The sequence below is a fragment of the Dryobates pubescens genome, chromosome 31 (assembly GCF_014839835.1).
Source record: "Dryobates pubescens isolate bDryPub1 chromosome 31, bDryPub1.pri, whole genome shotgun sequence".
NCBI lineage: Eukaryota > Metazoa > Chordata > Aves > Piciformes > Picidae > Dryobates > Dryobates pubescens.
Window position 1 is genome coordinate 6789955 of NC_071642.1, and position 27586 is coordinate 6817540.

At 56.3% G+C, this 27586-nt stretch overlaps 1 protein-coding gene across 2 annotated transcripts in view; it reads right to left on the reverse strand.

Moving 5' to 3' along the window:
• Positions 1 to 27586, reverse strand: part of BIN3 (bridging integrator 3) — a 61250-nt gene that overhangs the window by 7967 nt on the left and 25697 nt on the right. For both annotated transcript variants that reach the window (XM_054175233.1, XM_054175232.1), the window contains 6 exons: positions 24409 to 24449; positions 22815 to 22876; positions 16315 to 16451; positions 15379 to 15419; positions 4147 to 4288; positions 344 to 478 (listed from right to left, as the gene is read on the reverse strand). In XM_054175233.1, the coding sequence (XP_054031208.1) occupies positions 344 to 478; positions 4147 to 4288; positions 15379 to 15419; positions 16315 to 16451; positions 22815 to 22842 (483 nt within the window). In that variant the 5' untranslated portion in view covers positions 22843 to 22876; positions 24409 to 24449. The remainder of the gene's footprint in view (positions 1 to 343; positions 479 to 4146; positions 4289 to 15378; positions 15420 to 16314; positions 16452 to 22814; positions 22877 to 24408; positions 24450 to 27586) is intronic.

Genomic DNA, 27586 nt, shown 5'->3' on the forward strand with positions numbered 1-27586 from the left:
TAAGGCATGGGACAGGACACCCTGGCTGTCCCCAGGAGCGTCCCTGATGCCAGGCAGACCCACAGAAACCAGCAGAAGCCCAGCTCCAGCTGCCCCTCCTGGCCAGCAGGGCTTCACCACGAGCACCAGCAGATGCCAGCCTGCCCTGCTGCCCCTCCAGGCTGCCCGCTGTGTCCTCACCACGGCTTCCCAGCTCCTCTCCCCGCTGCTGGAGGGCTGGGGCAGGGCTGTGTGGGGGACAGCCCCGTGTGGAAGCCTCAGCTCATGGAGCTGCCCTGCCTGAGGAGCAATTCCCAGCCAGGCAGGACTTCAGCTGGCCCCCAAAGGCCCCCTGGCAGCTCACCTGTGCCCGCACCAGGGCCTCGAAGCTGGGCTGGAAGTAGTCGATGCGGCTGCTGTAGAACTTGGGCATCTCCTCCAGCAGCTGCTTGTTCTTGGCCTCAAAGTCCTCCTTCACTGGCCTCAGCTCCTCACGGGCCTGGGGAGCAGAGTGTGGAGAGTGAAGACCCCTGGGGCAGTGCCCTGCCCTTGGGCAGACCTGCACAGGGGCCAGCCCAGCTCTGCCTTCGGCGTGAGGACAGCCAGCAGCTGCCTGAGGGAGGCTGGGGGGACACAAGAGACCATCCAGTGGAGCCTGGTGGCACCAAGAGACCATCCAGTGGAGATTGGTGGCACCAAGAGACCATCCAGTGGAGATTGGTGGCACCAAGAGACCATCCAGTGGAGCCTGGTGAGTCCTAAGTGACCTCAATGGAGCCTGGTGGGACCCAAGTGACCATTCAGTGGAGCCTGGTGGGACCCAAGTGACCTCAATGGAGCCTGGTGGGTCCCAAGTGACCATTCAGTGGAGCCTGGTGGCACCAAGAGACCATCCAGTGGAGACTGGTGGGTCCTAAGTGACCTCAATGGAGCCTGGTGGGACCCAAGTGACCATTCAGTGGAGCCTGGTGGCACCAAGAGACCATCCAGTGGAGATTGGTGGGTCCCAAGTGACCTCAGTGGAGCCTGGTGGGTCTCAAGTGACCATTCAGTGGAGACTGGTGGGACCCAAGTGACCATTCAGTGGAGATTGGTGGGTCCCAAGTGACCTCAGTGGAGCCTGGTGGGTCCCAAGTGACCTCAATGGAGCCTGGTGGGACCAAGTGATCAGCTAAGAGAGCCAGGTGGGACCCCCCTGGCCCATCCAGTGCAGCCTGGTGGAACCCAAGCTCTGACCCTGGAAGGACACCCAGAGAGGCCGCCACAAGAGATCTTCTTTCCTTCAGAAGCAGATGGACAGAACCCACCCCCAAAGCTCACCTGGGCTGGAGGACACCCCCCAGGCAGTGCCTGTGTCCCCTCTCCCTGCCATTCCCAAGAGCATTCCCAGAGGCTCCTGCCTCCCCCAGCTCCGCTGCCCCTGACCTTCAGCTGGGAGCCTCCCGAGGGGCTCCTTTAAAGCAGCAGCGTGGGGAGAAAGGGAAATGTCTCTGAGATGGTGTGGAAAAGGGCAGGAGGGGGTGGGCTGTGAAACATTAGACCAGTTCAAGTCTGCCACTTAATCCCAGAGCCATTCCAACGGGATGGGGGCAGGGAGCCAGCCCTGCCCTGCCCTGCCCCGGCGCCGGCACCGCTGCCGGGGCCAGCCGCGGGGCTGGCAGGGACAGAGCTGCAGGCTGGCAGAGCCTGAAGGGCCCAGCAGGCTGAGGTGGGGCCGAGGGGGGCAAAGCAATTAATGTGCCACCAAAGGAGGAGTGCTGGAAAGGCTGAGGTGGAGGCAGCAAAGAGGAGAAGGCTTGGAGCAAAGAGCTGGGCAAGGGAAGAGAATCCTGGGATGGTTGGGGTGGGAAGGGAGCTTGAAGATGAAGCACAGAACACACTGGGATGGAAGGGACCTTGAAAGCTCAGCCAGTCCAACCCCCCTGCAGGCAGCAGGCACATCCCCAGCTAGAGCAGGCTGCTCAGAGTCCCATCAAGCCTGACCTTGAGTGTCCCCAGGGATGGAGCCTCCACCACCTCCCTACGATGCCAATCTGCAGGCTCAAGAGGCTGTCAGGCAGGGACAGGGCTGGGGGGCATGGAGCAAAACTAGAAGTGGGGAGATGCAGATTGGCTGTGAGGAGGAAGTTGTTCCCCAGGAGGGTGGTGAGAGCCTGGCACAGGTTGCCCAGGGAGGTGGTAGAGCCAGGCTGGATGTGGCTGTGAGCAACCTGCTGTGGTGTGAGGTGTCCCTGGCCATGGCAGGGGGGTTGGGGCTGGCTGAGCCTTGAGCTCCCTTCCAGCCCTGACAGCTCTGTGGTTCTAAATATCTGGCTGGGATGATTCCATTCCCTGGGGACCTTTAGGCTGCTCAGGATGGCTTAAGGCTCCTGCAGGTGTTTAAGCTCAGGCAGTGGTTAGCTGAGACCTTTTTAGAGCCAGAGAATTGGTTGGGCTTGGCAAAGCTCTCTGAGATCATCCAACCCAACCATGGCCACCAAACCTTGGCCCCAGCTGCCATGGCCACAGGTTCCCTGAACACCTTCAGGGCTGGGGACTGCACCACCTCCCTGGGCAGCCTCTGCCAGTCCCTGACCACTCCTGCAGCAAAGAAATTGTTCCTCATCTCCAACCTAAACCTGCCCTGGTGCAAGCTGAAGCCATTTCCTCTTGTCCTGTCCCTTGTTCCTGGGCAGAAGAGTCCAACCCCCAGCTGGCTCCAGGCTCCTTGCAGGGAGCTGTAGGGAGCCAGAAGGTCTCCCCTCAGCCTCCTTCTCCCCAGCTCCCTCAGCTGCTCCTCCCCAGCCCTGTTCTCCAGACCCTTCCCCACCTTCCTTGCCCTTCTCTGGCCCTGCTCCAGCCCTCAATGTCCTTCTTGGGGTGAGGAGCCCAACCCTGAGCCCAGCACTCAAGCTGTGGCCTCAGCAGTGCCCAGCCCGGGGGCACCATCCCTGCCCTGCTCCTGCTGCCCACACCACTGCTGCTCCAGGCCAGGCTGCTGGTCCCCTTCCTGCCCACCTGGGCAGCCCCTGGGCAGCTCCCAACCACTCTGCCCCACGGCCTGGGGTTGTTGGAAGGAGGAGGGGAGGGGGTGGTAGAAGAATGAGCTCAGGCAGAAGTTCATTAAGAGGGAATAAAACCCCCACAACTATGGAATCACTAAAAGCTGCTTAATCACCAGGACAAAAGAATGGAGGAGCTCTCCAGCCCCAGCTTCAGGCAGTGAGGCTGAGCACAGTAAATCTGCTTACTCTTAAATCTCTTTTGTCAGGGCTGAGAGGACCTTTCCCCCACCACAAAAAAAAAAAAACCCACCCCACAACCTTCTCCTGGGCAAATCCATCTCCTTGTGAGCCTCACAGGAGTCAAGTGCTCCTTCCAGGATCAAAGAGCAGCCACAGATTCGGGGGGTAGGGGGAGGCAGGGGGCTGGGAAAGGCTGCTGGAGATGGCACCAAGAGAGGAGGAAGAAAAATCAAGGCAGAATGAGGATTCAGCTGCAGTTTAGGGAGAGGGAGCAAAGGAGCTGGCAGCAGGGCTCCCTGTGTGTTTTTCCAAGAGGAATTTTCCCCTAACAGGTGGCAAAACCCAGGCCTCAGAATGCTCTGATCTTTCCCAGTTCCCACCCAGCTGCTGCCTGGGATGTGGAAGCCCAGGGAAACTCTCCCCTCCCCCCCACCCCCAGCTTCCACCACTTTGATCCCATTCTGTCCCAGAAAATTGGCTCTTCCCCCCTGGCTGAGGCCTCTGGTGCCCAGTGGCTGCTGGCAAGTGTCCTACCTGGCAGGTGCTGGTGGGCCCCTGCAGTGCTTTGGCTTGGGTGGGAAGGGACCTGCAGAGGTCATCCAGCCCACCCCCCCCTGCAGTCAGCAGGGGCACCCCCAGCTGGAACAGGCTGCCCACAGCCCCAGTCAACCTGAGCTGCAATGGTGCCTGGGGGATTGGGCATCTCCCACCCCTCTGGGCAGCCTGGGACAAGGTCTCAGCACCCTCGGGGTGGGGGGGGTGGGAATTCCTTCCTTACCTCCCCTTGAATTTGCCACCCACAGAAGGCAGCCCTCCAAAATCTTCTGTTTCCTGGGGGGGGGGGCTTGGCATGGCTCTCAGACACCAGAAGGGCTGCAGAGCCCTGGGACACAGCCCTGGGGCTCCCCCAGGTTGGGATTTGGGTGCAGGAGCAGCTCAGTACCTGGTGCAGCTTGGCCAGGACGGGGCCGGTCCTCTCCTTCTCCTCGTACTTCTCCACCTTGGCCTGCAGGCGCTTGTAGTCCTGCAGGGTCTGCTCCCTTCTCTTCACAGCCATGTTCAGGCTGGGGAACACGCTGCTGAACCTGGGGGAAGGTGGGCAGGGACCTCTGGGGGGCAGCTCTCAGCCTGAGCCTGGAAGCAGCGAGGTTGGGCAAGGCCTCCGAGACCAAGGAGCGACCCAGCGCTGCCAGGGCGCCGCCGAGGTGCCGCCAGGGCGCCGCCAGGGCACCGCCAAGGTGCCGCCAGGGCACCGCCAACCCCTGGCCTCAGCACCACAGCTCTGAACCCCCCCAGGGCTGGGGACTCCACCACTGCCCTGGGCAGCCTGGGCCAGGCACTGACAACCCTCAAGGGGAAGAAATTGTTCCACATGCCCAACCTGAGCCCCCACCCAGGGCAACTTGAGGCCATTTCCTCTTGTCCTGTCCCTTGTTCCTTGGCAGAAGAACCCAACCCCCACCTGGCTCCAGGCTCCTTGCAGGGAGCTGCAGAGAGCAAGGAGGTCTCCCTCAGCTTCCTCTTCCAACCCAACCAGCAGCCCAACCCCACCATGGCCACCAAACCCTGGCCCCAGCTGCCATGGCCACAGGTTCCCTGAACACCTTCAGGGCTGGGGACTGCAACACCTCCCTGGGCAGCCTCTGCCAGTCCCTGACCACTCCTGCACCAAAGAAATTGTTCCTCATCTCCAACCTAAACCTGCCCTGGGGCAAGCTGAAGCCATTTCCTCTTGTCCTGTCCCTTGTTCCTTGGCAGAAGAGTCCAACCCCCAGCTGGCTCCAGCCTCCTTGCAGGGAGCTGTAGGGAGCCAGAAGGTCTCCCCTCAGCCTCCTTCTCCCCAGCTCCCTCAGCTGCTCCTCCCCAGCCCTGCTCTCCAGACCCTTCCCCAGCTTGGTTGCCCTTCTCTGGCCCTGCTCCAGCTCCTCAGTGTCCTTCTTGGAGTGAGGAGCTCCAAACTGATCCCAGGACTCAAGCTGTGGCCTCCCCAGTGGCCAGCCCAGGAGCACCGTCCCTGCCCTGCTCCTGCTGCCCACACCATTGCTGCTGGTGCCCTTCCTGCCCACCTGGGCACCCCCTGGGCAGTCTCCTCCCTCTCCACAAATTTCAGGGGCATTCTGGGGTCTGAGGGGAGGAATTGGTTGGGAAAAAGGCATCTGAAGATCCTGGTGCTGACTTTTGCTTCTGAGAGGGAAGCAAACAACTGTGTGAGCTCTTTGCATTGACAACCCCCACCTGGAAGCCAGGCTGGGGGCTGGGGGGGAGGACATCAGCCAAAAGAACCTCACCTGATGACTACCATCGAGTTCAGGTCATCAGACCCCAGAATGGTTTGGGTTTGAAGGGACCTGGAAGATCACCCAGGTCCAACCCCTCCCCAGGCTGTGGGCAGGGAGACCAGAGGTCAGCAGCCACAGGGATTTGGGTTCAGACACAACCCTGGGGGTGTTCACAGCCACTCCTGATCAAAGCCCAGTTTCCACTGCTGTGGTCTTGCTGGGCCAGCCTGGTGCTGGCTGAGGAGGCAAAGGGCTTCTGTCCCTCAGCTTTGATAGCTGGAGAAGGGCTGATGCCAGCAGCAAGGCAGAGGGGGGGGGGGGGTAGGGGAAATGTTTTGTGTTGAAGCATTTATGGCCAAGAATTTACACTCCTGTCCAAGCATCCCTCAGTGAGCTGCTGCCCCAGGGATGTGTCCTTGCAATCCTGCTGGCCCAGGACACCCAGGGACAGCCCCGTGGCCTGCTCTCACGTGCTCAGCCCCTGCTGCCGCTGCTATTCTCTCCTCTGCCCCCAAACTTCATTGCAAGAGGCAACCTGCAAAAGTCATCAGGGAGCTTGCCCAGCGTCAGCCAGCCCCCAGCTGCCCATGCTTGGCTCAGATGCTGCTCTCCTGACATGGCTTTTTATGGAAGCCTTTGCTCCCAGCTCCCCATTCTGCTGCAATGCCACCGCAGCTCCTCTGGGCCTGCCCCTGCCGGGCTCGGAGCCTGGCCTGAACCACCTCCCAGGCTCCAGGCTGCTGCTCAAATACCTCCTCCCTTGACAGCAGGTCCAAAAATATGCCAGGAGAGGGCTGGGGAGGCAGCAAAGACTGCATGGAGGAAGGGGAAAAGGTTTTCCACCCCCCTCAAAGCTGGGAGGTGTCCCCAGCTCAGGTGCTCCTTGCCAGTGCCGAAGGTGGGCAGGTTGTGGCCCCAGCTCCTGCAGGAGTTTTGCCCAGTTGTGAGTGAGCTGGCAATGGAGAGGATGGAACCCACCAGGAGTGCAGCTCAGGGCTTCACCTTTCAGGATCCCAGTGTGGTGGGGCTGGAAGAGACCTCTGGAGATCACCCACACCAAACCCCTGCTCCAGCAGGGCCTCTCCCTTCGGGGCGGGGGTTGGTTGTGGAAGGTCTCCCCCCTCAGCCTCCTTTTCTCCAAGCTGAACAAGCCCAGCTGCTTCAGCCACCTCTCAGAAGTTCTCCAGCCCCTTCTCCAGCTGCCTTGCCCTTGCCTGGATGTGTTGCAGCCCCTCAAGACCCAGGGGCTGGAGGCTCTGAGAGCCCCAACCACTCCCAGCCCCCCCCAGCAGGACCTTCTGCCTCCGGCTTTTCTTTCTCAGCCCAGAACCAAGGGAAAACCGAGCCAAAGCCTTGGTGGGCAGGGTGCTAAGAGCAGAGGGGAGCAGGTGAGGCAGCAGCAGTGGGCATTAGAGCCCTCACCACAAAAGCAGCTTGAGAATTAAGCTGCTGTCCCCTGTCACTTTTTCGGGAAGGCTCCGAGATTGGATTAGGGCACAGGCGGCTTAGGAGGAGCAGGGGAGGGGAGACAGCCAGGGGATAACCAGGAGAAACCACCAACTCCTGTCTGTCCCAGGGGCTTGGTGAGGAGGAGAAGAGATACAGAGGACATCCTGGTGAAGTTCTCTGAGGAGGAGAGGCTTAGCCCTGGGAATGAGACCCAGGCTGAACGAGGCAGCTCTCTGAATTCCCAACCAGGTCGCCACCTCGTCTCCAGGCCAGCCAGGCCTGCAGCTTGCTGGGATTAAAGGATGGGCTTGGAGAGAGACACAGGCACCAGGGATGAAAGTGGCACCAGGAGTCCTGGATGCCTTCCTTAAGCAGCCTGGTTGACAGGGCTGCCTCTGCTGGACAGCTGAAAACTGCTTTCCTTGAAGGACCAACCTGCCCTAGGGTGAGGTGTCCCTGCCCATGGCAGGGGGGCTGGAACTGCCTGAGCCTTGAGGTCCCTTCCAAGCCTGACAGTTCTGTGACTCTGTGATCAGATAATCAGATCCAGAATGCATCTATGATCTCTGATCAGATCTAGAATGCATCAGGTTGGAAGGGACCTTCCAAGGGCATCTTGTCCAATCTTGCCAGCAGGGACACCTCCAACTAGAGCAGGCTGCTCAGAGCTCCAAACAACCTGACCTTGAATGTCTCCAGGGATGGGATCTCCACCACCTCTTTGGGCAGCCTGTGCCAGTGTCTCACCAGCCTCACTGTGCAGAACTTCCTCCTGGTGTCCAACCTGAATCTCCCCTGCTCCAGTTTCAAGCCCTTGCCTCTCATCCTGTCACTCCAAGCCCTTCTCAGCAGTCCCTTTCCTGGAGGTCCCCTCCTGACATTGAAATGCAGCAAGGAGGTCTCCCTGGAGCCTTCTCCTCCCCAGGCTGAACCCCAACTCTCCCAGCCTCTCCTCACAGAGGAGGGTCTCCATCCCCTGATCATCTCCATGGCCTCCTCTGGTGGGCAGCTGTGGGGAGCTCAGTGTGGGGATGCTCCAGGAGTGGGAGCAGCAAGGCTCCTGAGCAGTCTGTCTTCCTCCTGCCCTCTCCATCTCTGATTCATTATCCTGTGGCTTCCCCCAGCTCCCCCTTTTTAGTGGCAGCAGTGCAAAGGAGCTGAATCACAGCACCACTGTGGCTGGAAAAAGACCTTCAAGAGCATCAAGCCCAACCATTCCCTAACTCTGATATCAAAGTCCAACCAACTCCCTGACCTTTGGTGCAGGGCAAAAAACCACCCCACTGCCCATGGCTCTCTGAATTCCCAATCAAGTTGCCACCTTGCCTCCAGGCCAGCCAGGCCTGCAGCTTGCTGGGATTAAAGGATGGGCTTGGAGAGAGACACAGGCACCAGGGATGGAAGTGGCACCAGGAGTCCTGGTTGACAGGGCTGCCTCTGCTGGACAGCTGAAAACTGCTTTCCTTGAAGGACCAACCTGCCCTAGGGTGAGGTGTCCCTGCCCATGGCAGGGGGGCTGGAACTGCCTGAGCCTTGAGGTCCCTTCCAAGCCTGACAATTCCATCTATGATTCTCCTCTGTCCTTTCACCACTCTTCTTCCCCACCTGGAAGGGTCTTGAGGACTCTTATTGGCAGCCCCAGGAGCTGGACTAGGCTGGCAGGTACCTGTGCTCCTCCCCATGGTTGGACTCAGTGACCTTTAGAGGTCTTTTCCCATGGCATTTCTGGTTGGATTCCATGATCTTAAGAGGTCTGTGAGGACAGGCTGAGGATGCTGGGGTTGTTCAGCCTGGAGAAGGTTCCAGGGGGGGACTTCTGGTGGCCTTTCAGGACTTAAGAGAAAGCTGGGGATAGACTTTTGAGCAGGGCCTGACGTGACAGAACAAGGGGGGATGGTTGGAACTGAAAGAAGGAGATTGAGACTGGGGAGAAGGAAGAAATGTTTGACACTGAGGGTGGGGAGAGCCTGGCCCAGGCTGCCCCAGAGGAGGCAGCAGCTGCCCCATCCCTGGCACCTTTGCAGGTCAGGCTGTTTGGGGCTGTGAGCAACCTGCTCTGGTTGGGGATGTCCCTGCTGGCCGCAGGGGGGATGGCCTGGATGAGCTTTAGAGGACCCTTCCCACCCAACCCAATCCATCCCTCTCTGATTCTGTGGGTCTCTTCCCATGGCATTTATGGTTGGACTTGATGACCCTCGAGGTCTTTCCCAACCAAACCAATTCTGTGATGCTTTTAGGGACAGCAGCTTGGGTAGTAATGGGAAGGAGAGGAAGAGGAGAGGCTCTGCAGCTGGCACCGAGCAGAGGAGAAAGGACAAACAGAGCTGGGGAGCCCCAGACACAATAGCAAAGTGGTGGATGAAGGGATGAGGAAGGAAGCTTGGAGAGGAAGAAGGGTGGCTGAAGCAGCTGGGCTCTGCTGGGGGATGCCAGCCATGCCTCAGCCTGTGCCCACACATCCACCCACCAGGAAGGGGGAAACTCAAACCAGCCCTTCCGAGGAGAGCCAAAAGGCACAGAGAGGAAGGGAAAACAGCGAGCTGGCCGGGGGGGATTAGGCTGAGAGGCTGAGGGAGGGGGCCAGGCGGCCATGTGGCCATAGCTTTGTGCACCAAATCCTCATTAGGGGCTCGTTAAGGACATGAAAGCCTCTTGTCCTGCTTCCGCTCCCCGGCACCCCTGGGGCTGCTCCCGGCCGCCGGTTATCGGCTTCGGGCTGCCCGGCAGGAAACGCAGCTGGGAGGGTGCATGGGAACCGCAGGGGGAGGGGGAGGAGGAGAAGGGAGGAGAGGAGGAAAGAAGAATGAATTAGACAGAATAAGGAAGGAGGAAGAAGATGAGGAAGAAAGGAGGAAGAAGATGAGGAAGAAAGGAGGAAGAAGATGAGGAAGAAAGGAGGAAGAAGATGAGGAAGAAAGAAAGAAGAAGATGAGGAAGAAAGAAGGAAGAAGATGAGGAAGAAAGAAGGAAGAAGATGAAGAAGAAAGAAGGAAGATGAGGAAGAAGACTGAACAAGAAAGAAGGAAGACAATGAAGAAGGGAGAAAGAAAATGAAGCAGGAAGAAGAAGGAAGAAAAAGAAGAAGGAATAAGACTGAAGAAGAAAGAAGGAAGAAAATGAAGAAGACTGAATAAGAAGGAAGAAGAAGATGAAAAAGGAGAAATAAAGAAGAAGAAAAGAAGATGAAAAAGGAGATGAAAAAGGAGATGAAAAAGAATAAAATCACAGAAGGAAGAAGAGGAAGAAAAAGAAAGAAGACTGAGAGAGAAAGAAGGAAGAGGATGATGAAGAGAAGAAGAAAGAAGGCAAGATTAAAGAACTGTCCCTCTTCTGCTTCAGCTCCTTGGGCTTGGGCTGCAGGAGCAGGACCACGCTCCCAGCCAAGGGGGTGGCACCATGCCAGGGGGACCACAATGTCCTGATGCTCAGTGGGGCTCAGGCAGAGGCTGCTAAGTCAGGACAAAGGCTTTGCAGCACCAGGGCGAGGGGCAAGGGCTTGAGACTGCAGCAGGGGAGGTTTAGGTTGGACACCAGGAGGGAGTTCTGCTCAGTGAGGGTGGTGAGACGCTGGTACAGGTTGCCCAGGGAGGTGGTGGAGGCCCCAGCCCTGGAGACATTAGAGGTCAGGCTTGATGGGGCTCTGACAGGTCCTTGCTGACTGCAGGGGCGTTGGACATGGTGAGCTGTAAAGGTCCCTTCCCACCCAAAGCAGCCTGGGGTTCCATGAACCCCTGCAGGCCCTGAGCATGAAAGGCACTGAAGCCTACAGCTCTCTCTGCCTTAGTTAAGCTGCTGCTGTCCTCAAACTGCCTCACTTTGCCCCAAATCCACTGATCTGGTGGTGAGGGAACCTGCAGGAAGGCTGCAGAGGGACTTTCCATGAGGGTGTCTGGAGCCAGGCCAAGGGGGAATGGTTTGGAGCTGAGGCAGAGCAGGGCTAGAGTGGAGCTGAGGAAGCTCTTCAGGATGAGGCTGGTGAGACTCTGGCCCAGGCTGCCCAGGGAGGCTGTGGCTGCCTCCTGCCTGGAGGTGTTCAAGGCTGGATGAGGCCTTGAGCAGCTGAGTGGAGCTGAGAGCTGTCCCTGCCCATGCTGGGCAGGTTGGAGGAGATGAGCTCTGAGGTCCCTTCCAACCTGAGCCCTTCCATGGCTCTGTGATGAATCTAAGCAGGCATCTCCCTAAGGGGAGAGCAGATCCCTGCTGCCTCTTCCCAGCCACCCCAGCTCCTTGCTGAATAGAATAGAATAGAATAGAATAGAATAGAATAGAATAGAATAGAATAGAATTAACCAGGTTGGAAGAGAACTTTGAGATCATCCAGTCCAACCTATCACCCAACACCATCTAATCAACTAAACCATGGCACCAAGGGCCTCATCCAGGCTCTTCCTAACCACCTCCAGGGATGGGGACTCCACCACCTCCCTGGGCAGCACATCCCAGTGGCCAATCCCTCTTTCTGGGAAGAATTTCTTCCTCACATCCAGCCTGACCCTCCCCTGGCACAGCTTGAGAGTGTGTCCTCTTGTTCTGGTGCTGCCTGCCTGGGAGAAGAGACAAACCCCCACCTGGCTCCAACCTCCCTTCAGGGAGTTGGAGAGAGCAAGAAGGTCTCCCCTGAGCCTCCTCTCCTCCAGGCTAAGCAACCCCAGCTCCCTCAGCCTCTCCTCACAGGGCTGTGCTCCAGACCCCTCCCCAGCTTTGTTGCCCTTCTCTGGACACCTTCCAGCATCTCAACATGCTGCAATATTGTCTTTGCTCCTCCTCCAGTGACCAATCCCCAGCCTAAGGTCTTCTTGAGGGGGGGACTCCAAAAGCCAAACTCTACACAAGCCTCTTGTACCCAGAAGCATTTGAACAACACAGAGCCACCCCCCTACCCCTCCTTCCCCTCCATCTACCCCTGGCTTTCTGCTCCAAATCCTCCACTCTTTGCTTGAAACCAGGCCTGGACAACTCAGTGGAGATATATTCCCACCCCCCATCTGCCTCTGATTCCAATTTATTCCCACTAATGATAATTGCCTGGGTGAGCCCTTATCTGCTGCTTTGGCTAACAAAGCAGCAAAAGACCACCAGGGGAGAGGTAATAAAGTGCAGATGTGGCAGCAGGGGGTGGGGTGGGGGAAATCCACCCCAAAACCTTTTCTAGGTCAGCAGCAAGTTGGGGAAAGAGGTTGGAGATGGAAGCACCTCGCTGGCAAGCAGAGCAGCTTCCTCAAGGCAGCTTTGGGTTAAGCTGCAACTTCCAGCCCAGCAAAACCTTGCTGGGATTCCTCCAGCAGCAGCAGCAGCAGCAGCAGGGCAAGGGGAGGTGCAAGCTCTGCAGTTCTCTCCTGCATCTCATTATGCCTCCAAATGGACCCCTTGGGCTCCTTCAAAACATTTAAGTCCTGGCCCTGGGTGGACCTAGGAGTCCCAGAATTGGGGATGAAAGGGAGGGGAGAGGGGTTTAGCTCAGAGGGGAGATGCAGCCTCCCTGAGCATGACACATAAGCTGTTTAAGAGCACTCAGCAGCTGGCTGCAGGTGCCAAAGGGCAGGAAGAGGAGGGGGGGTGGGGGGGAAAACCTCACCAGCTTCCAGGCCAATGGAAATTTAGGGATGTTGGAGGGAATTGCCAGGACTGGAAAGCAGATGGGATGCTGCAGGGAACACCCTGGTGTCTAACCGAGGGCTGGGCAGATCCACCTCTGGAGGGGGTCCAGAGAAGGGTAACAAAGTAGGGTCTGGAGAACAGGGCTAGGGAGGAGCAGCTGGGGGTGTGGAGGGTGCAGAACAGGAGGCTGAGGGAGCTGGGGGTGTGGAGGGTGCAGAACAGGAGGCTGAGGGAGCTGGGGGTGTGGAGGGTGCAGAACAGGAGGCTGAGGGAGCTGGGGGTGTGGAGGATGCAGAACAGGAGGCTGAGGGAGCTGGGGGTGTGGAGGGTGCAGAACAGGAGGCTGAGGGAGCTGGGGGTGTGGAGGGTGCAGAACAGGAGGCTGAGGGAGCTGGGGGTGTGGAGGGTGCAGAACAGGAGGCTGAGGGAGCTGGGGGTGTGGAGGGTGCAGAACAGGAGGCTGAGGGAGCTGGGGGTGTGGAGGGTGCAGAACAGGAGGCTGAGGGAGCTGGGGGTGTGGAGGGTGCAGAACAGGAGGCTGAGGGAGCTGGGGGTGTGGAGGGTGCAGAACAGGAGGCTGAGGGAGTTGGGGACCTTCTGGCTCTCTACAGCTCCCTGAAAGGAAGCTGGAGCTCAGGTTGGTCTCCTCTCCCTAGGATCAGGTAACAGAAGGAGAGGAAATGGCCTGAAATTGTGCCAAGGGAAGGTCAGGTTGGGGATTGGGAGAAATTTCCTTGCTGGAGGAGTGGTCAGGGACTGGCACAGGCTGCCCAGGGAGGTGGTGGAGTCCCCAGCCCTGGAGGTGTTCAGGTGGCCATGGCAGCTGGGGCCAGGGTGTGATGGCCATGGTGGGGTTGGGCTGCTGGTTGGGCTCAGTGATCTCAGAGAGCTTTTCCAAGCCAAACAATCCTCTGCTTCTATGAGTGGAGAGCTGAGTGTGACACCTTCTGAGGTGAAACCTCCCAGCCAAAGTTCTCCTGGGCACCATGGGTGCACCAAGGAGCAAACACCAACTACCCTATGTGCTGCCTTAAATCCAAAGCCGGGGGGAAAGGACCTTTCCCACCCTGGACCACAGCACTATCCTGAGCCAGAAGCTGCCCAAATGCAGAACCAGACCTTGGCAAAGTGGAAAGGGTCTTCATGGCCTGGGATCAACAGCCCCATGGAACCCCAGGGGTTCAGATACAGGGTGAGGCTTTGCCTTATCTTTGTGCAGGGTTTGTGTTTTCCTTCATCCCCTCTAGCTAACACAAGCTGGGGGGAAGAAAACAACAGAACCTGGAAGATTTCAGAGCCACAAGCCCTCCTTCCAGTTGGAACAGACTGCTGGAAGGAGAAGTTAATGTTTCTTTCATGAGGACAATTGAGATAACAAACAACACAACTCTGCAGCACAAGCCTCTGATGGATTTCTGTCCCTTCCCTTCCCTTCCCTTCCCTTCCCTTCCCTTCCCTTCCCTTCCCTTCCCTTCCCTTCCCTTCCCTTCCCTTCCCTTCCCTTCCCTTCCCTTCCCTTCCCCTCTTCCCTTCCCCTCTTCCCTTCCCCTCTTCCCTTCCCCTCTTCCCTTCCCCTCTTCCCTTCCCCTCTTCCCTTCCCCTCTTCCCTTCCCCTCTTCCCTTCCCCTCTTCCCTTCCCCTCTTCCCTTCCCCTCTTCCCTTCCCCTCTTCCCTTCCCCTCTTCCCTTCCCCTCTTCCCTTCCCCTCTTCCCTTCCCCTCTTCCCTTCCCCTCTTCCCTTCCCCTCTTCCCTTCCCCTCTTCCCTTCCCCTCTTCCCTTCCCCTCTTCCCTTCCCCTCTTCCCTTCCCCTCTTCCCTTCCCCTCTTCCCTTCCCCTCTTCCCTTCCCCTCTTCCCTTCCCCTCTTCCCTTTCCCCTTTCAGCTCCTGCACAAACAACCAAGGTACAACCAGAGCCAACCACCCATCCCTGGACACAAATAGCTTCAAGTTGCCCCAGGGGAGGTTCAGCTTGGCCATGAGGAACAGTGTCTTCCCCCTGAGGCTTGTCAAGGCCTGGCCCAGGCTGCCCCTGGAGGGGTTTCAGAGCTGTGGAGCTGTGGTGCTGAGTGCCATGGCTTGGTGGTGCCCTGGCAGTGCTGGGTGAAGGCTTGGACTTGATGAGCTTAAAGGCCTCTTCCATCCAAAATGATTCCATGATTCTACATCCCATCCTGCACCAGTTACCAGCCTGGCTGGAGAGCACTAAGCACACAGAGAAGGTCCCCAGCTGATCATCCTCCTTCAGCTGGAGCAAAGGGTTGGTAGGAACCAGCACACAGGTGGAGGGAAGTTGACTGCTTCAATGCCTTCAGTGTTCCTCTCCTCAGGTGCTCTTTAAAGCACAGATGAAGACATCTGGCAGGCTAAGAACCACAGAATCACTAAGTCCAGCATGGAAGGGACCCCTGGAGATCATCCAGTCCAAGCTTCAACACACAAGAGGCCTTCACCCTTGCCATGAACCATCTTGGGGTCAGAGTGGCTGAGAGCAGCCAGGCAGAGAGGGACCTGGGGGTAGTGGTTGAGAGTAGGCTGAACATGAGCCAGCAGTGTGCCCAGGTGGCCAAGAAGGCCAATGGCATCCTGGCCTGCATCAGGAACAGTGTGGCCAGCAGGAGCAGGGAGGTCATTGTGCCCTGTGCTCAGCACTGGCTAGGCCACAGCTGGAGTCCTGTGTCCAGCTCTGGGCTCCTCCTCTTCTCCAGGCTAAGCAACCCCAGCTCCCTCAGCCTCTCCTCACAGGCCTGTGCTCCAGCCCCTTCCCCAGCCTTGTGATCCAGACCCCTCCCCAGCCTTGCTGCCCTTCTCTGGACACATTCAAGTCTCTCAATGTCCTTCTTGGTACTTACTTTTTCAAAGGCTCTATGACTGTCTTCTGGATCTGATTCACCTGTTGAAAGCAAAGGGGATGGTTTCAGGGCCAGCAGAGATGGTTTCAAAGCCAGCAGGGATGGTTTCAGGGCCAGCAGAGATGGTTTCAAAGCCAGCAGGGATGGTTTCAGGGCCAGCAGGGATGGTTTCAAGGCCAGCAGGGATGGTTTCAGGGCCAGCAGGGATGGTTTCAGGGCCAGCAGGGATGGTTTCAAGGCAAGCTTGATGAAAACCCCTTTTTTTGCACAACACTACACCATCTGCATGTTGCCTACCAGAGCAGGATGAGGGCTTCTGAGTGCCACCACAATGCCCTTTAACCAAAAGCCACCAAACTTGTGTCTGCTTGGGATGGGCTCCAACTCCCATGGCAACCACAGCCAGGGTACAGAGAAACTCATGTGGGAAACATCTTGGAGATGAGTGAGACCCTGGTACAGGTTGCCCAGGGAGTTTGTGGATGTTCATTCCCCCTCCCTAGAGGTGTTCCAGGCCAGGCTGGATGAGGCCTTGAGCGACCTGGGCTGGTGGGAGGTGTCCCTGGGGCAGCTTAGAGATCACAGAATGGTTTGGCTTGGAAGGGACCTTCAAGGTGATCCCCTGCCATGGGCTGGGGGTTGTTCAGGGTGAGGGTGGTGAAGCTCTGGAACAAGTTGCCCAAGGAGGTTGTGGCTGCCTCCTCTCTGGTTCAAGGCCAGGCTGGATGAGGCCTGGAGCAAGCTGGGCTGGTGGGAGGTGTCCCTGCCCACGGCAGGGGGTTGGAACTGGCTGAGCTTCGAGGTTCCTTCCAACCCAAGCCATGCTATGAATCTCTGATGACCAGAAGGGCAGGTGGATCTGTCTGGAAGGCTGAGGGCACCAGCAGCATCCCAGCACCCTCTGATCTCCCCTTCTTCAGCCATAGGCATGCTGACCTTCTCCTGGTTGAAGGAGTCCATCCTCTTCATCGCCGTGTCGAAGGCTGTGACCATCTCCAGGAAGCTGGGCTCCTGCTCACACAGGGGGTTGGACAGCAGGTCTGAAGAGATCTTCACAGCAGACTTGGACATGGCTGTGGGCAAGAGGAAGAGTGCCAAAGAAAGCAGAGAGGGTCATGGCTCAGCCTGGGGGACAGCCACACAAACCCTTTCCTGTCAAGGCTCTCACCCTGCGCTTGGGGACTTCAGTAACTGAGGGGGAGCTCAGCACAGCTTCCAGGAAGATATTCACTGGGGGTTGAGAGAAAGGGGAGGAAAAGCAACCCACTGAGCCCAAGAAGGACATTCAGCTGTGTGAGAAGGACCAGAGAAGGCCACAATAATGCTGGGAGGGCTGGAAGCCCTCTGCTGTGAGGCCAGGCTTGGAGAGTTGGGGCTAATCAGCCTGGAGAAGAGAAGGCTCCAGGGAGACCACAGAGCAGCCTCCCAGTACCTGAAGGGGCTCCAGAAGAGCTGGGGAGGGACTTTGGACAAGGGCTGGGAGGGACAATGGCTCTGAGCTGGGAGAGGGGAGACTGAGACTGGAGAGGAGGAAGAAATTGTTGGCAGTGAGGGTGGGGAGAGCCTGGCACAGGCTGCCCAGGGAGGCTGTGGCTGCCTCCTGCCTGGAGGAGTTGAAGGCCAAGCTGGATGAGGCCTTGAGCAACCTGGGCTGGTGTGAGGTGTCCCTGCCCATGGCAGGGGGGCAGGAACTGGCTGATCTTTAAGGTCCCTTCCAACCTATTCTGTGATTCTTTGAACCCAAGTCAATCACTCTGTGATTCTGCTCCCCAAAAGGTCCCTTCCAACCCACTGAGAAATCCCTGAGCCCAAATCAATCACTGTGATTCTGCTCCCCAAAAGGTCCCTTCCAACCCACTGAGAAATCCCTGAGCCCAAATCAATCACTGTGATTCTGCTCCCCCAAAGGTCCCTTCCAACCCACTGAGAAATCCCTGAGCCCAAATCAATCAGTCTGTGATTCTCTGCTCCCCAAAAAGTCCCTTTCAACCCACTGAGAAATCCCTGAGCCCAAATCAATCACTCTGTGATTCTCTGCTCCCCAAAAGGTCCCTTCCAACCCACTGAGAAATCCCTGAGCCCAAATCAATCAGTCTGTGATTCTCTGCTCCCCAAAAGGTCTCTTCCAACCCACTGAGAAATCCCTGAGCCCAAATCAATCAGTCTGTGATTCTGCTCCCCAAAAGGTCCCTTCCAACCCACTGAGAAATCCCTGAGCCCAAATCAATCACTCTGTGATTCTCTGCTCCCCAAAAGGTCCCTTCCAACCCAACCCACTGAGAAATCCCTGAGCCCAAATCAATCACTCTGTGATTCTCTGCTCCCCAAAAGGTCCCTTCCAACCCACTGAGAAATCCCTGAGCCCAAATCAATCAGTCTGTGATTCTCTGCTCCCCAAAAAGTCCCTTTCAACCCACTGAGAAATCCCTGAGCCCAAATCAATCACTGTGATTCTGCTCCCCAAAAGGTCCCTTCCAACCCAACCCAACCCACTGAGAAATCCCTGAGCCCAAATCAATCACTCTGTGATTCTGCTCCCCAAAAGGTCCCTTCCAACCCACTGAGAAATCCCTGAGCCCAAATCAATCACTGTGATTCTGCTCCCCAAAAGGTCCTTTCCAACCCAAGCCACTGAGAAATCCCTGAACCCAAATCATTCTCTGTCCCTTCCAACCCCTCCAACTCTGCAAGGTACAGTAGGGAATAAAAGCAGAACAAAAAGGGACAGCACCAAGATAAATGGGAAGAAAGAAGAGAGGAGGACAAAACCCCAGTCCTGGGCACTAAGAAATCCTTGTTCTTTATCTCAGCACTGCTGCTGGGTGCTCTTCCAGTTGAAGATCAGAAAGGCAAGATGCAGGGTGGGGGGAGGGGGGCTGGAACTGGCTGATCTTTAAGGTCCCTTCCAATCCCTCGGCTCTCTGAATCTCCGCCGGAGCCGCGCTACGGAGGAGCTCTTGGAAAGCCTCCCACTGAACTCCAGTCAGCTGTTAGAAGCTGGAAGTTCATCTGAATAATGGGGCTTAAGATGATAAATGAAGGGGTTAAGCATTCTGATGTAAAGGTTAGACACAATTATACCCAGAGCTCAGAAGCTCAAGGGCCGGGAAGCCGTACGCGGAGCGAGGCAGGGAGGGCGCAACGACAGAGCTGCTGCAGCCCCTTCCCATTAGCCAGACATGAAGGGCTTGGTGCTTGCAACCTTGAAACAGATGGGATCTAATCCATATGTGTGACCACATCTGAGGGAGCAGGATTTGTGCCAGGATGGGATGGAGTTAAGAATGGCAGAACTCCTGCCTTCGGCTGCAGGGTAGGGGGCGAAAGGAAGAGGAAGAGTTTCCCCTTCACAGGGAGAGGAGTGGAAGTGAAGCTGGGGGGGGAGAGGGCAAGTCCTGAAGCTGGGAGGGGGCAAGATCTGAAGCTGGGAGGGGGCAAGATCTGAAGCTGGGAGGGGGCAAGTCCTGAAGCTGGGAGGGGGCAAGATCTGAAGCTGGGAGGGGGCAAGTTCTGAAGCTGGGAGGGGGCAAATCCTGAAGCTGGGAGGGGGCAAGTTCTGAAGCTGGGAGGGGACAAGTCCTGCAGCTGGGGAAGAACAGCTCCATGGATCAGGACAGGTTGGAGTCTGATCTGCTGGAGAGCAGCTCTAGGGAAACCACCTGCTGGTGACCATGAGGCAGCAATGTGCCCCTGTGGCCAACAAGGCCAATGGCATCCTGGCATGTAACAAGAAGAGTGTGGCCAGCAGGGTGAGGGAGGTTTTCCTCCTCCTCTGCTCTGCCCTGGTGAGGCCACAGCTAGAGTAGTGGGTCCAGGGCAGGGCTCCCTAGTTGAAGGAGTGTAGGGAGATGGGACATTAGGAGGGCATCCCCTGGTCCCATTGCCATGTGTCTGGTGCTGAGTCCTCTCCTCAAACTCAGCAGGGGCATCAGTGATGTGGGAAAGGAGAGAAGAGAAAAGAGGAAGAGAAATAAGGAGAAAGAGAAGAAGGGAAAGGAGGAGGAGAAGGAGAAGGAGGAGGAGGAGGAGGAGAAGGAGAAGGAGAAGGGAGAAGGGAGAAGGGAGAAGGGAGAAGGGAGAAGGGAGAAGGGAGAAGGGAGAAGGGAGAAGGGAGAAGGGAGAAGGGAGAAGGGAGAAGGGAGAAGGAGAAGGGAGAAGGAGAAGGGAGAAGGAGAAGGGAGAAGGAGAAGGGGAAGGAGGAGAAAGGAGAAGGAGAAAGGAGAAGAGGAAGAAAGAAAGAGAAAGAGAAGGAGGAGGAAAGGAGGAGAGCAGAATAGCTACCCCTCAGGGTGGGCTTTGGGCATTGCTCCTGAAGCATGTGGGACACGGCTTCAGTTTTGAGTGATTTTAGAGAGCTGCTGCTCATGTGAACCATGGTCAAAGCAGTGGAGAAGAGGCAGGCATGCTCCAGAGCAAGAGCCACAGCAGGTTACCTGCACCTCATTCCAAAAGCAGAGCTTCTGTCTCCTGTTCCTCCCCCTCCTCCTGCTCCTTCAGGCTGCATTTTGGTTGGGAAGAGGGTGGGGAAGATGGGGGGGGAGGGGGGAGGGTGTGGGTCAGGGATCTTTAATCACAAGGCACTGTTCCCAGGCAGCCTGCTGTAGCTGGCAGGGCAGTGGCTGAGCCTCAGGAAGGTTATCCTGCAGACAGGAGTTGGTGGTGCTCTGGCCCGAGTCTTTTCTTGGCAAGGAGGTGGAGGCTCGAGCCACCAGGTCCAGTTTGCTAGGGAGTGTTTGCAGGCAGTGAATAAGCAACCCCCTGAGCACAGTGGGAGAAATAAGACGCTCAGGAGGACACAGCAAGGCTAACACTCTGCTGCCCTGCTTGGCAGTGGGGGCTGTGTGTTGGCTGGGCCAGCACGGGGCCTTCCCCTGGGCACGGGCACTGCCAAGCGAGGGGAGCGGTGCCCGCTGGGATCTACCTCCTTTGCCTTCTCCCCATCCCCTCAGCAGACCACACTCCAAACCTTCCCCTTCATGATTTCATGCCTTTAAATGAGACATCAGATCCTCACTGGAGCTGGCCAAGGCTCATTTTGTGCCTCTGCCATGTAGCAGAACGGAAAAAGAAAAGTCCTCCCACAGCTCCTCCGGGACTTGAAATGCTCCATATAAACAACGCCCACTGCAAGGGAGGGGAATCCTTCCCAAGGAAAAACTTACCCAGGAGCCCTGACCACCACCAGGGTCCCCCAAAAGGAGCAGCTTCCACCCTAGAAGGAGTCCTGGCAGAGCTGGCTCCCGGTGCTCTTCCCACCGCTGGCTGGGAAGGGTGGGAGAGCGCAGGGCCAAGAGCAGGGATCCACCTTGGTGTCTTGCACACACACACAGGGGAGAGCCTCTGCCATGGGAAGCCCCAAATTTGCCAGCCCCACCACTGGCAAAGCACCTGGGAGGGCTCCTTCCCTCTCCCCTGAGCAACCTGGGCTAGTGGGAGAGGCCCCTGCCCACGGCAGGAGAGTTGGAACCAGATGATCTTTAAGGTCCCTTCTAACCCAACCCATTCCATGAAGCCATCTCCCACAGGATGAGTGTTGGACCAGCCTAGCCCACCCTGGCTGCACCTTGCCTTGGCTCCAGGAGCTGTGGGAGCCCACCACAAATGGGGACCATTCCAAAGTGTAGGCTGAGCAAAGCCACCTGTGCTCAGCCCAGCTCTCTGCTGCATGCTTCTGCAGCCTGCCCTGCTTGACACAGCAAATCCACTTCTCCCAGAGACCCCCAACTCCAGCTCCTCTGTCTGGAGAGGAGGAGGCTCTGGGGAGACCTAACAGCAGCCTTCCAGTACCTGAAGGGGGTTACAAGAAGGACAGAGACTGTTTGCAAGGGCCAGGATGAGGGACAATGCTTTCAAACTAGAGCAGAGCAGATTTAGATTGGATGTGAGGAACAAGTTCTGCACCATGAGGCTGCTGGAACACTGCAACAGCTTGCCCAAGGAGGTGGTTGGGGCCTCATCCCTGGAGATAACTCAAAGTGGAGCTCTAGAGGGCTCTGATCTAGTTGAGGATGTCCCTGCTGACTGCAGGGGGGTTGGACTGGATGACCTCTGGAGGTCCCTTCCAACCCAGACCATTCTCTGATTCTCTGGACACCATTTAGAGTCTGTGCCACACCAGTTTCCTACTGGAGAAGTGATGACTGAAGCAAGCAGGAGGAGGAAAGGACTTGAGGACATGTTTGAATGGCCATGGTGGTGTTGGGTTGTTGGTTGGACTCAATGACCTTGGAGGTCTTTTCCATCCAGAACAATTCCATGATTCTATGACCTGTAGGATCCTGGAATTAGAACAGTTGGAGAGGACTTCTAGAAGCATCCAGGCTAACCAGCAACCCAACACCACCATGGGCCATCTGTGGAGGCATCAGGAAGAAGCTCTTCCCCATGAGGGTGGTGAGAGACTGGCACAGGTTGCCCAGGGAGGTGGTGGAAGCCTCATGCCTGGAGGTTTTTAAGGCCAGGCTGGATGTGGCTGTGAGCAACCTGCTGTGGTGTGAGGTGTTCCTGGCCATGGCAGGGGGGTTGGAAGTGGCTGAGCCTTGAGGTCCCTTCCAGCCCTGACAGTTCTATGATTCTATGATCTTAGAGGCCTTTTCCAACCTATGATTCTGTGACAAGTGGAACAACTGCTCCTATTGGGTTGGGATATTTTTGGGTTGCAGAAATTGAGACAAATTGAACGCAAAGCAACTTGGCCAAGGCCACACACAGCAAGAAGCAGCTCAGGAGATAGAAGGACTAAGCCCAGAACATCCTTTTCTGTTCCCTGGGTTGGAGCTACTCCTTCAGCAGCCCTCATGCAGATGGCCTTGTAACTAAGCAAAGCTGAGTGGGCCCTGAGCTCTGGATTTGTTTTTCCAGACTTTGTCACAGCTCCCTCATGTGATCTTGAGAAAGTCACTTGCAGCTCTCTGGGGCTCAAGTTCACAGCCAAGGAAGCCTCCACTCTGAGCTCCCCAAGTCTGAAAGGCTCCACTCTGAGCTCCCCAAGTCTGAAAGCCTCCACTCTGAGCTCCCCAAGTTTGAAAGGCTCCACTCTGAGCACCCCAAGTCTGAAAGGCTCCACTCTGACCTACCCATATCTGAAAGCCTCCACTCTGACCCAACCAAGTCTGAAAGCCTCCACTCTGACCCACCCAAATCTGAAAGCCTCCACTCTGAGCTCCCCAAGTCTGAAAGCCTCCACTCTGACCTACCCAAGTCTGAAAGCCTCCACTCTGACCCAACCAAGTCTGAAAGCCTCCACTCTGACCTACCCAAGTCTGAAAGCCTCCACTCTGAGCTCCCCAAGTCTGAAAGCCTCCACTCTGACCTACCCAAGTCTGAAAGCCTCCACTCTGACCCAACCAAGTCTGAAAGCCTCCACTCTGACCCACCCAAGTCTGAAAGCCTCCACTCTGAGCTCCCCAAGTCTGAAAGCCTCCACTCTTACTTACCCAAGTCTGCATCTGTGCTTTTCTTCATATCCTTCTGAAGCTTCTTGGTCTGATCTTCCAATCTGAAAGATGGGAGGAAGAAAGAAAGAAACAGAAGAGAAAGGCAAAGCTTGAAAGCTTGCCAAGAAACAAAGCTCAGCACCTCCTGCATGCAACAAAGCATGGCAGGGGCTGAGCCTCCTCCTGCTGCTGCTGGATGGAAGCAGTCAGGAGAGGCTTTGCCACCAAACCTCAGCACTGCTCAGCCTCTTTGGGCTGCTCTCAGATGGTCTGAAGCCTCTTTGGCTTCTTTTTAGATCATTTCCAACCTTTTTTGCCTTCTTTTTAGGTGCTCTGCAGCCTTGTTGGGCTCTTTTTAGATGATTCCCAACCCTTTTTGCCTTCTTTTTAGGTGCTCTGCAGCCTTGTTGGGCTCTTTTTAGATGATTCCCAACCCTTTTGGGTTGTTTCTTAGAGGGTTTTCAACCTCCTTAGGTTGTTTTTTAGGTGGTTTGCAACCTCCTCAGGTTACTTTCAGATGATTCCCAACCTTTTTGGGTTGGTTTTAGGTGGTTTTCACCCTCCCTGGGTTGCTGTCAGACGGTTTTTCATCTTTTTTGGGTTGTTTTTAGGTGCTTTGCAACCTGTTGGGTTTCATTTCAGAGGGTGTTCAGCATTTGTGGGTTGCTTTTAAGTGGTTTTCAACCTCCTTGGGTTGTTTTTTAGCTGGTTTTCAACCTCTTTGAAACCATGCTGGGTTGTTTTTAGAGGGTTTTCAACCTTTTGGATTGGCTTTAGAAGGTTTTCAACCTCCTTGGGTTGTTTTTTAGCTGGTTTTCAACCTCTTTGAAACCTTTCTGGGTTGTTTTTAGAGGGTTTTCAACCTTTTGGATTGGTTTCAGAGGGTTTTCAACCTTTGGGGGTTGTTTTTTTAGCTGGTTTTTCAACCTCCTTGGGCTGCTTTCAGATGGTTTTCAACCTATTTTGTTAATTCTCAGGTGTTTTTCAACCCTTATGGGTTGGTTTTAGGTGCTCTGCAGCCTTTTCAGGAGCTTTTTAGGTGCTTTGCAACCTTTTTTGGGTTCTTTCTAGATGTTTTCCAACCTTTTTGGGTTGTTTTTAGGTGGTTTTCAACCTACTGTGGTTGCTTTCAGATGGTTTTCCACCTTTTGGGGTTGTTTTCAGATGGTTTTCAGCCTTTTCCAGCAGCTGGCCTCCTATTCAGGGTCCTGAATTTCCTGAAGTCCTCACACCTGCCACAAATGGTGAAGCCAAAGGCTTGGAGATGCTGAGTGTGAGCTGCTGTGACACACTCAGTATGGTAAAACCAATCTTTGCCCTCAGGGCTGTTGCCTTCTGACAGCTTTTTACACTTCTATTTTTTTTTCACTTCAGAGCTGCCACAATCTGTTAAAAGCTCAACCCCACTGCAAATACTTCTCAGGCCACCTTTGAACACCCAACCACCAGGGAAAACCCTGAGGAATTAGAAATGAGAGGGCAGGGAGTGGTTTGCTGGGAAGAGCAGAGCTGGCTGAAGTGTCCTGGGAAGATGCAAGAGGGCCCAAGACAAATATGTGACTGGTCCTGTTCTACCAGCCTGGCTGATACTCACTGCTGGAGCTTTCCATATTCCCTTTCAAAGTCTCTCTCCACCTGTGGAAAGAAGAGATGGCAATTAGCTCAAAGGTGCTGCAGCAAAGCCTGGAGTGGGAACTGCCCATGGAAGGGAAACCTGGCCTGAGGAGATGCCCAGGGAAGCAGAGGAGCTGCAGCTCTCATGGGAGCAACACCCCAAAAGTAAATCAAGTCTTGGGTTGGGTTTTGCTTTTTTTCCTCCCTCCAGATGCCACCACCAACTGTGTCAGCATGTTCTGAGGATCAGCTCCAGCACATGAATTGGGAGCTGAGGGAGGAAATGGGAATGTCTTAAACCCAGGGAGATCACAGCTTAGCAGGTAGGGGATGAGCTTTCTCTTCCAGAGCCTCCACGGTCCCAGAAGCTGAGTGGAGCTGCTCCTCCTCTGGCAGCATGCTGCAAACTGGGGCTGTTCAGCCTGGAGAAGAGAAAGCTCCAGGGAGACCTTCTGGTCTTGAAGGGGCTGATCAGAAAGCTAGGGACAGGACAAGGGGGGATGGTTTGAACTCAAAGAAGCAGATGCAGACTGGAGAGAAGGGAGAAATGTTTGACACCAAGGGTGGTGAAAGCCTGGCCCAGGCTGCTCAGAGAGGTGGGAGCTTCCCCATCTGGGGAACCATGGCAGGTCAGGTTGTTTGGGACTCTGAGCAACCTGCTCCAGTTGGGGATGTCCCTGCTGACTGCAGTGGGGTTGGCCAAGATGAGCTTTAAAGGTCCCTTCCCACCCAAACCACGCAGGGGATTCTGCAGCGGCTCTGCCAGCCACCCACCCAGCTGCGCTCTCCTTCCCCATCCTCACCAGGGTGGGGATTTCTCTACCCAAAACCCCTCAAGCCCCCCCCCAAACCCTCCAATCTCTATATTCTTTGCCCTCTGGCTACACTCCTTACTCCTGCAGGAGGCAAAAATCATTCAGAGCAGGGTGTTGGGGGGAGAAGTCCGAGCAGACTGCAGGAGAAAACCTGCTCTGGTGAAGAGCTGAGAGCTGAAGAGCAGCTTCTCCTGATGCTACACCGATGACTGCTTCCTCCTACTTGCTAGCTGGCAGCAGATCTCCAGCAATCCAGGATATTTTAAGGACCTTTCCCTTGCATGCTGACTGTTTTTAACACAGCTCTTCAAACACTCATTCCACACCTCGCCGACCAAAACAAGCCAACGGATTCCAATCGCCCGGCCAAGAGCTTTTGTTGTCATGGGATCCAAACTGGGGTCACTTCTGTTGTCAAGCTCTCAGGCTGTGCAAAAAAAAACCCCACCACAACCCCACCAAAAGCTCAACAAAACAACCCACCTCCCCCCCCCCCCCAAAAAAAGGCAAAAGCTAAAATGCTGCAAGCAGTCGAGATTCAGAAGGGATCCAAAAGGTTTGTTCCAAATCTTCAACGCCGGCTCGGGGCTTTCGAAGCCAGGTTTGACGTCGCGGCGTCATGTGGAAAGCAGAAGGTTTCAGAGGGGTGTTGGCTCCTCCATCACAACTGCTATTAAAAGCCCAGGGTTTGAAGAACAGAGCCCAGAAACTGGGCAGGCCAATCCCGAGCCCAAATTCCAGGCTTGCTGGAGAAGGGATGGAGAGCGGCGCTGGGTGAGGAGAAGCTCAGCGTGAGCCGGCACCCAGCGCTGCCAGCCCAGCCCCAGCCATGCCCTGGGCTGATCCCCAGCAGTGTGGGCAGCAGGGGCAGGGGAGGGATGCTGCCCCTCTGCTGTGCTCTGCTGAGACCCTCCCTTGCAGGGATGGGGCAGCTCTGGAGTCCTCAGCACAGCACAGACAGGGACCTGTTGGAGAGGAGCCAGGAGGCCACAAAAATGAGGGTGGAAGTCCTCTGCTGTGAGAGTTGGGGGTTGCTCAGCCTGGAGAAGAGAAGGCTCCAGGGAGGCCTGCTGATGGCCTTGCAGGATTTAATGGGGGCTACAGAAGAGCTGGGGAGGGACTTTGTACAAAGGCCTGGAGTGACAGGATGAGGGCTGATGGTTTCAGACTGGAAGAAGCTGGACTGAGACTGGACACTAGGGAGAAATTCCTCCCCAGGAGGGTGGTGAGGCACTGGAACAGGGTGCCCAGAGAAGCTGTGGAGGCTCCAAGCCTGGCAAGTGTTCAAAGCCAGGTTGGATGGGGTCTTGAGCAACCTGGGCTGGTGTCCCTGCCCATGGCAGGGGGGTTGGAACTGGATGATCTGTAAGGTCCCTTCCAACCCAACCCACTCTGTGATTCTGTGATGATGAATCCAATTTACCTCCCTGCCTATCCACCTCATTGCTCTGCCCTTTCAGACCCAGTGGGACCCTGCAGAGCTGTGACCAGCCCCATCCAAAGGCAGCCGATGCCATGGGCCAGCTGTCCACACCATCAGCTCCCACCATCTGAGGGATGCAGGGTGGAAAACAAAAGCCACCCTTCAGCCAGCTCCAAACTCCTCTCTCTTTGGTGCTTGCTAAAAATGGTTGGGTGGAGAAGAGGCAGGGAGGGAGCAGTGTGGGGGCAGCTCGCACCGCTTCTGCCTGCTACACAGATCAGCAGCAATCCACAGCTGCTGGGGGCTGCAGGTCAGGTAACCAGCATGGAGGAAAATCCATCCCATCCTTGCCAGGGCTGTTCCGGCTGCTGAAACCCTCAGGGAGGGCTGCACTCTATTTATGGGCCTGAGGTGTGAATTGTTTGGGTTGCAGAACCAGAGAGGGTCAGGCAGGAACCCTCTGGTGCCCTTCTCTGGAGCTGGGGAAGGGGCTGGGGAATAGGGCTGGGGAGGAGCAGCTGAGGGAGCTGGGGGGGTTGAGCCTGGAGAAGAGGAGGCTGCGGGGAGACCTCCTTGCTCTCTGCAGCTCCTTGAAAGAGGTTGGAGTGAGTTGGGGGTTGGTCTCTTCTCCCTTGTGACAAGGGACAGGGTAAGAGGAAATGGCTTCAAGATGCCCCAGGGCAGGTTTAGGGCGGCCATGAGGAACAATTTCATCCCCTTGAGGGCTGTCAAGGCCTAGCCCAGGCTGCCCAGGGCAGTGGTGGAGTCCTCCCTATTCCTGGAGGGTCTTCAAAGCCCTGGAGCTGTGGTGCTGAGGGCCATGGTTTGGTGGTGCCCTAGCAGTGCTGGCTTAAGGCTTGTACTCCATGATCTTAGAGGTCTTTTACAACCTTAATGACTCTATGCTCAGACTGAGCTAT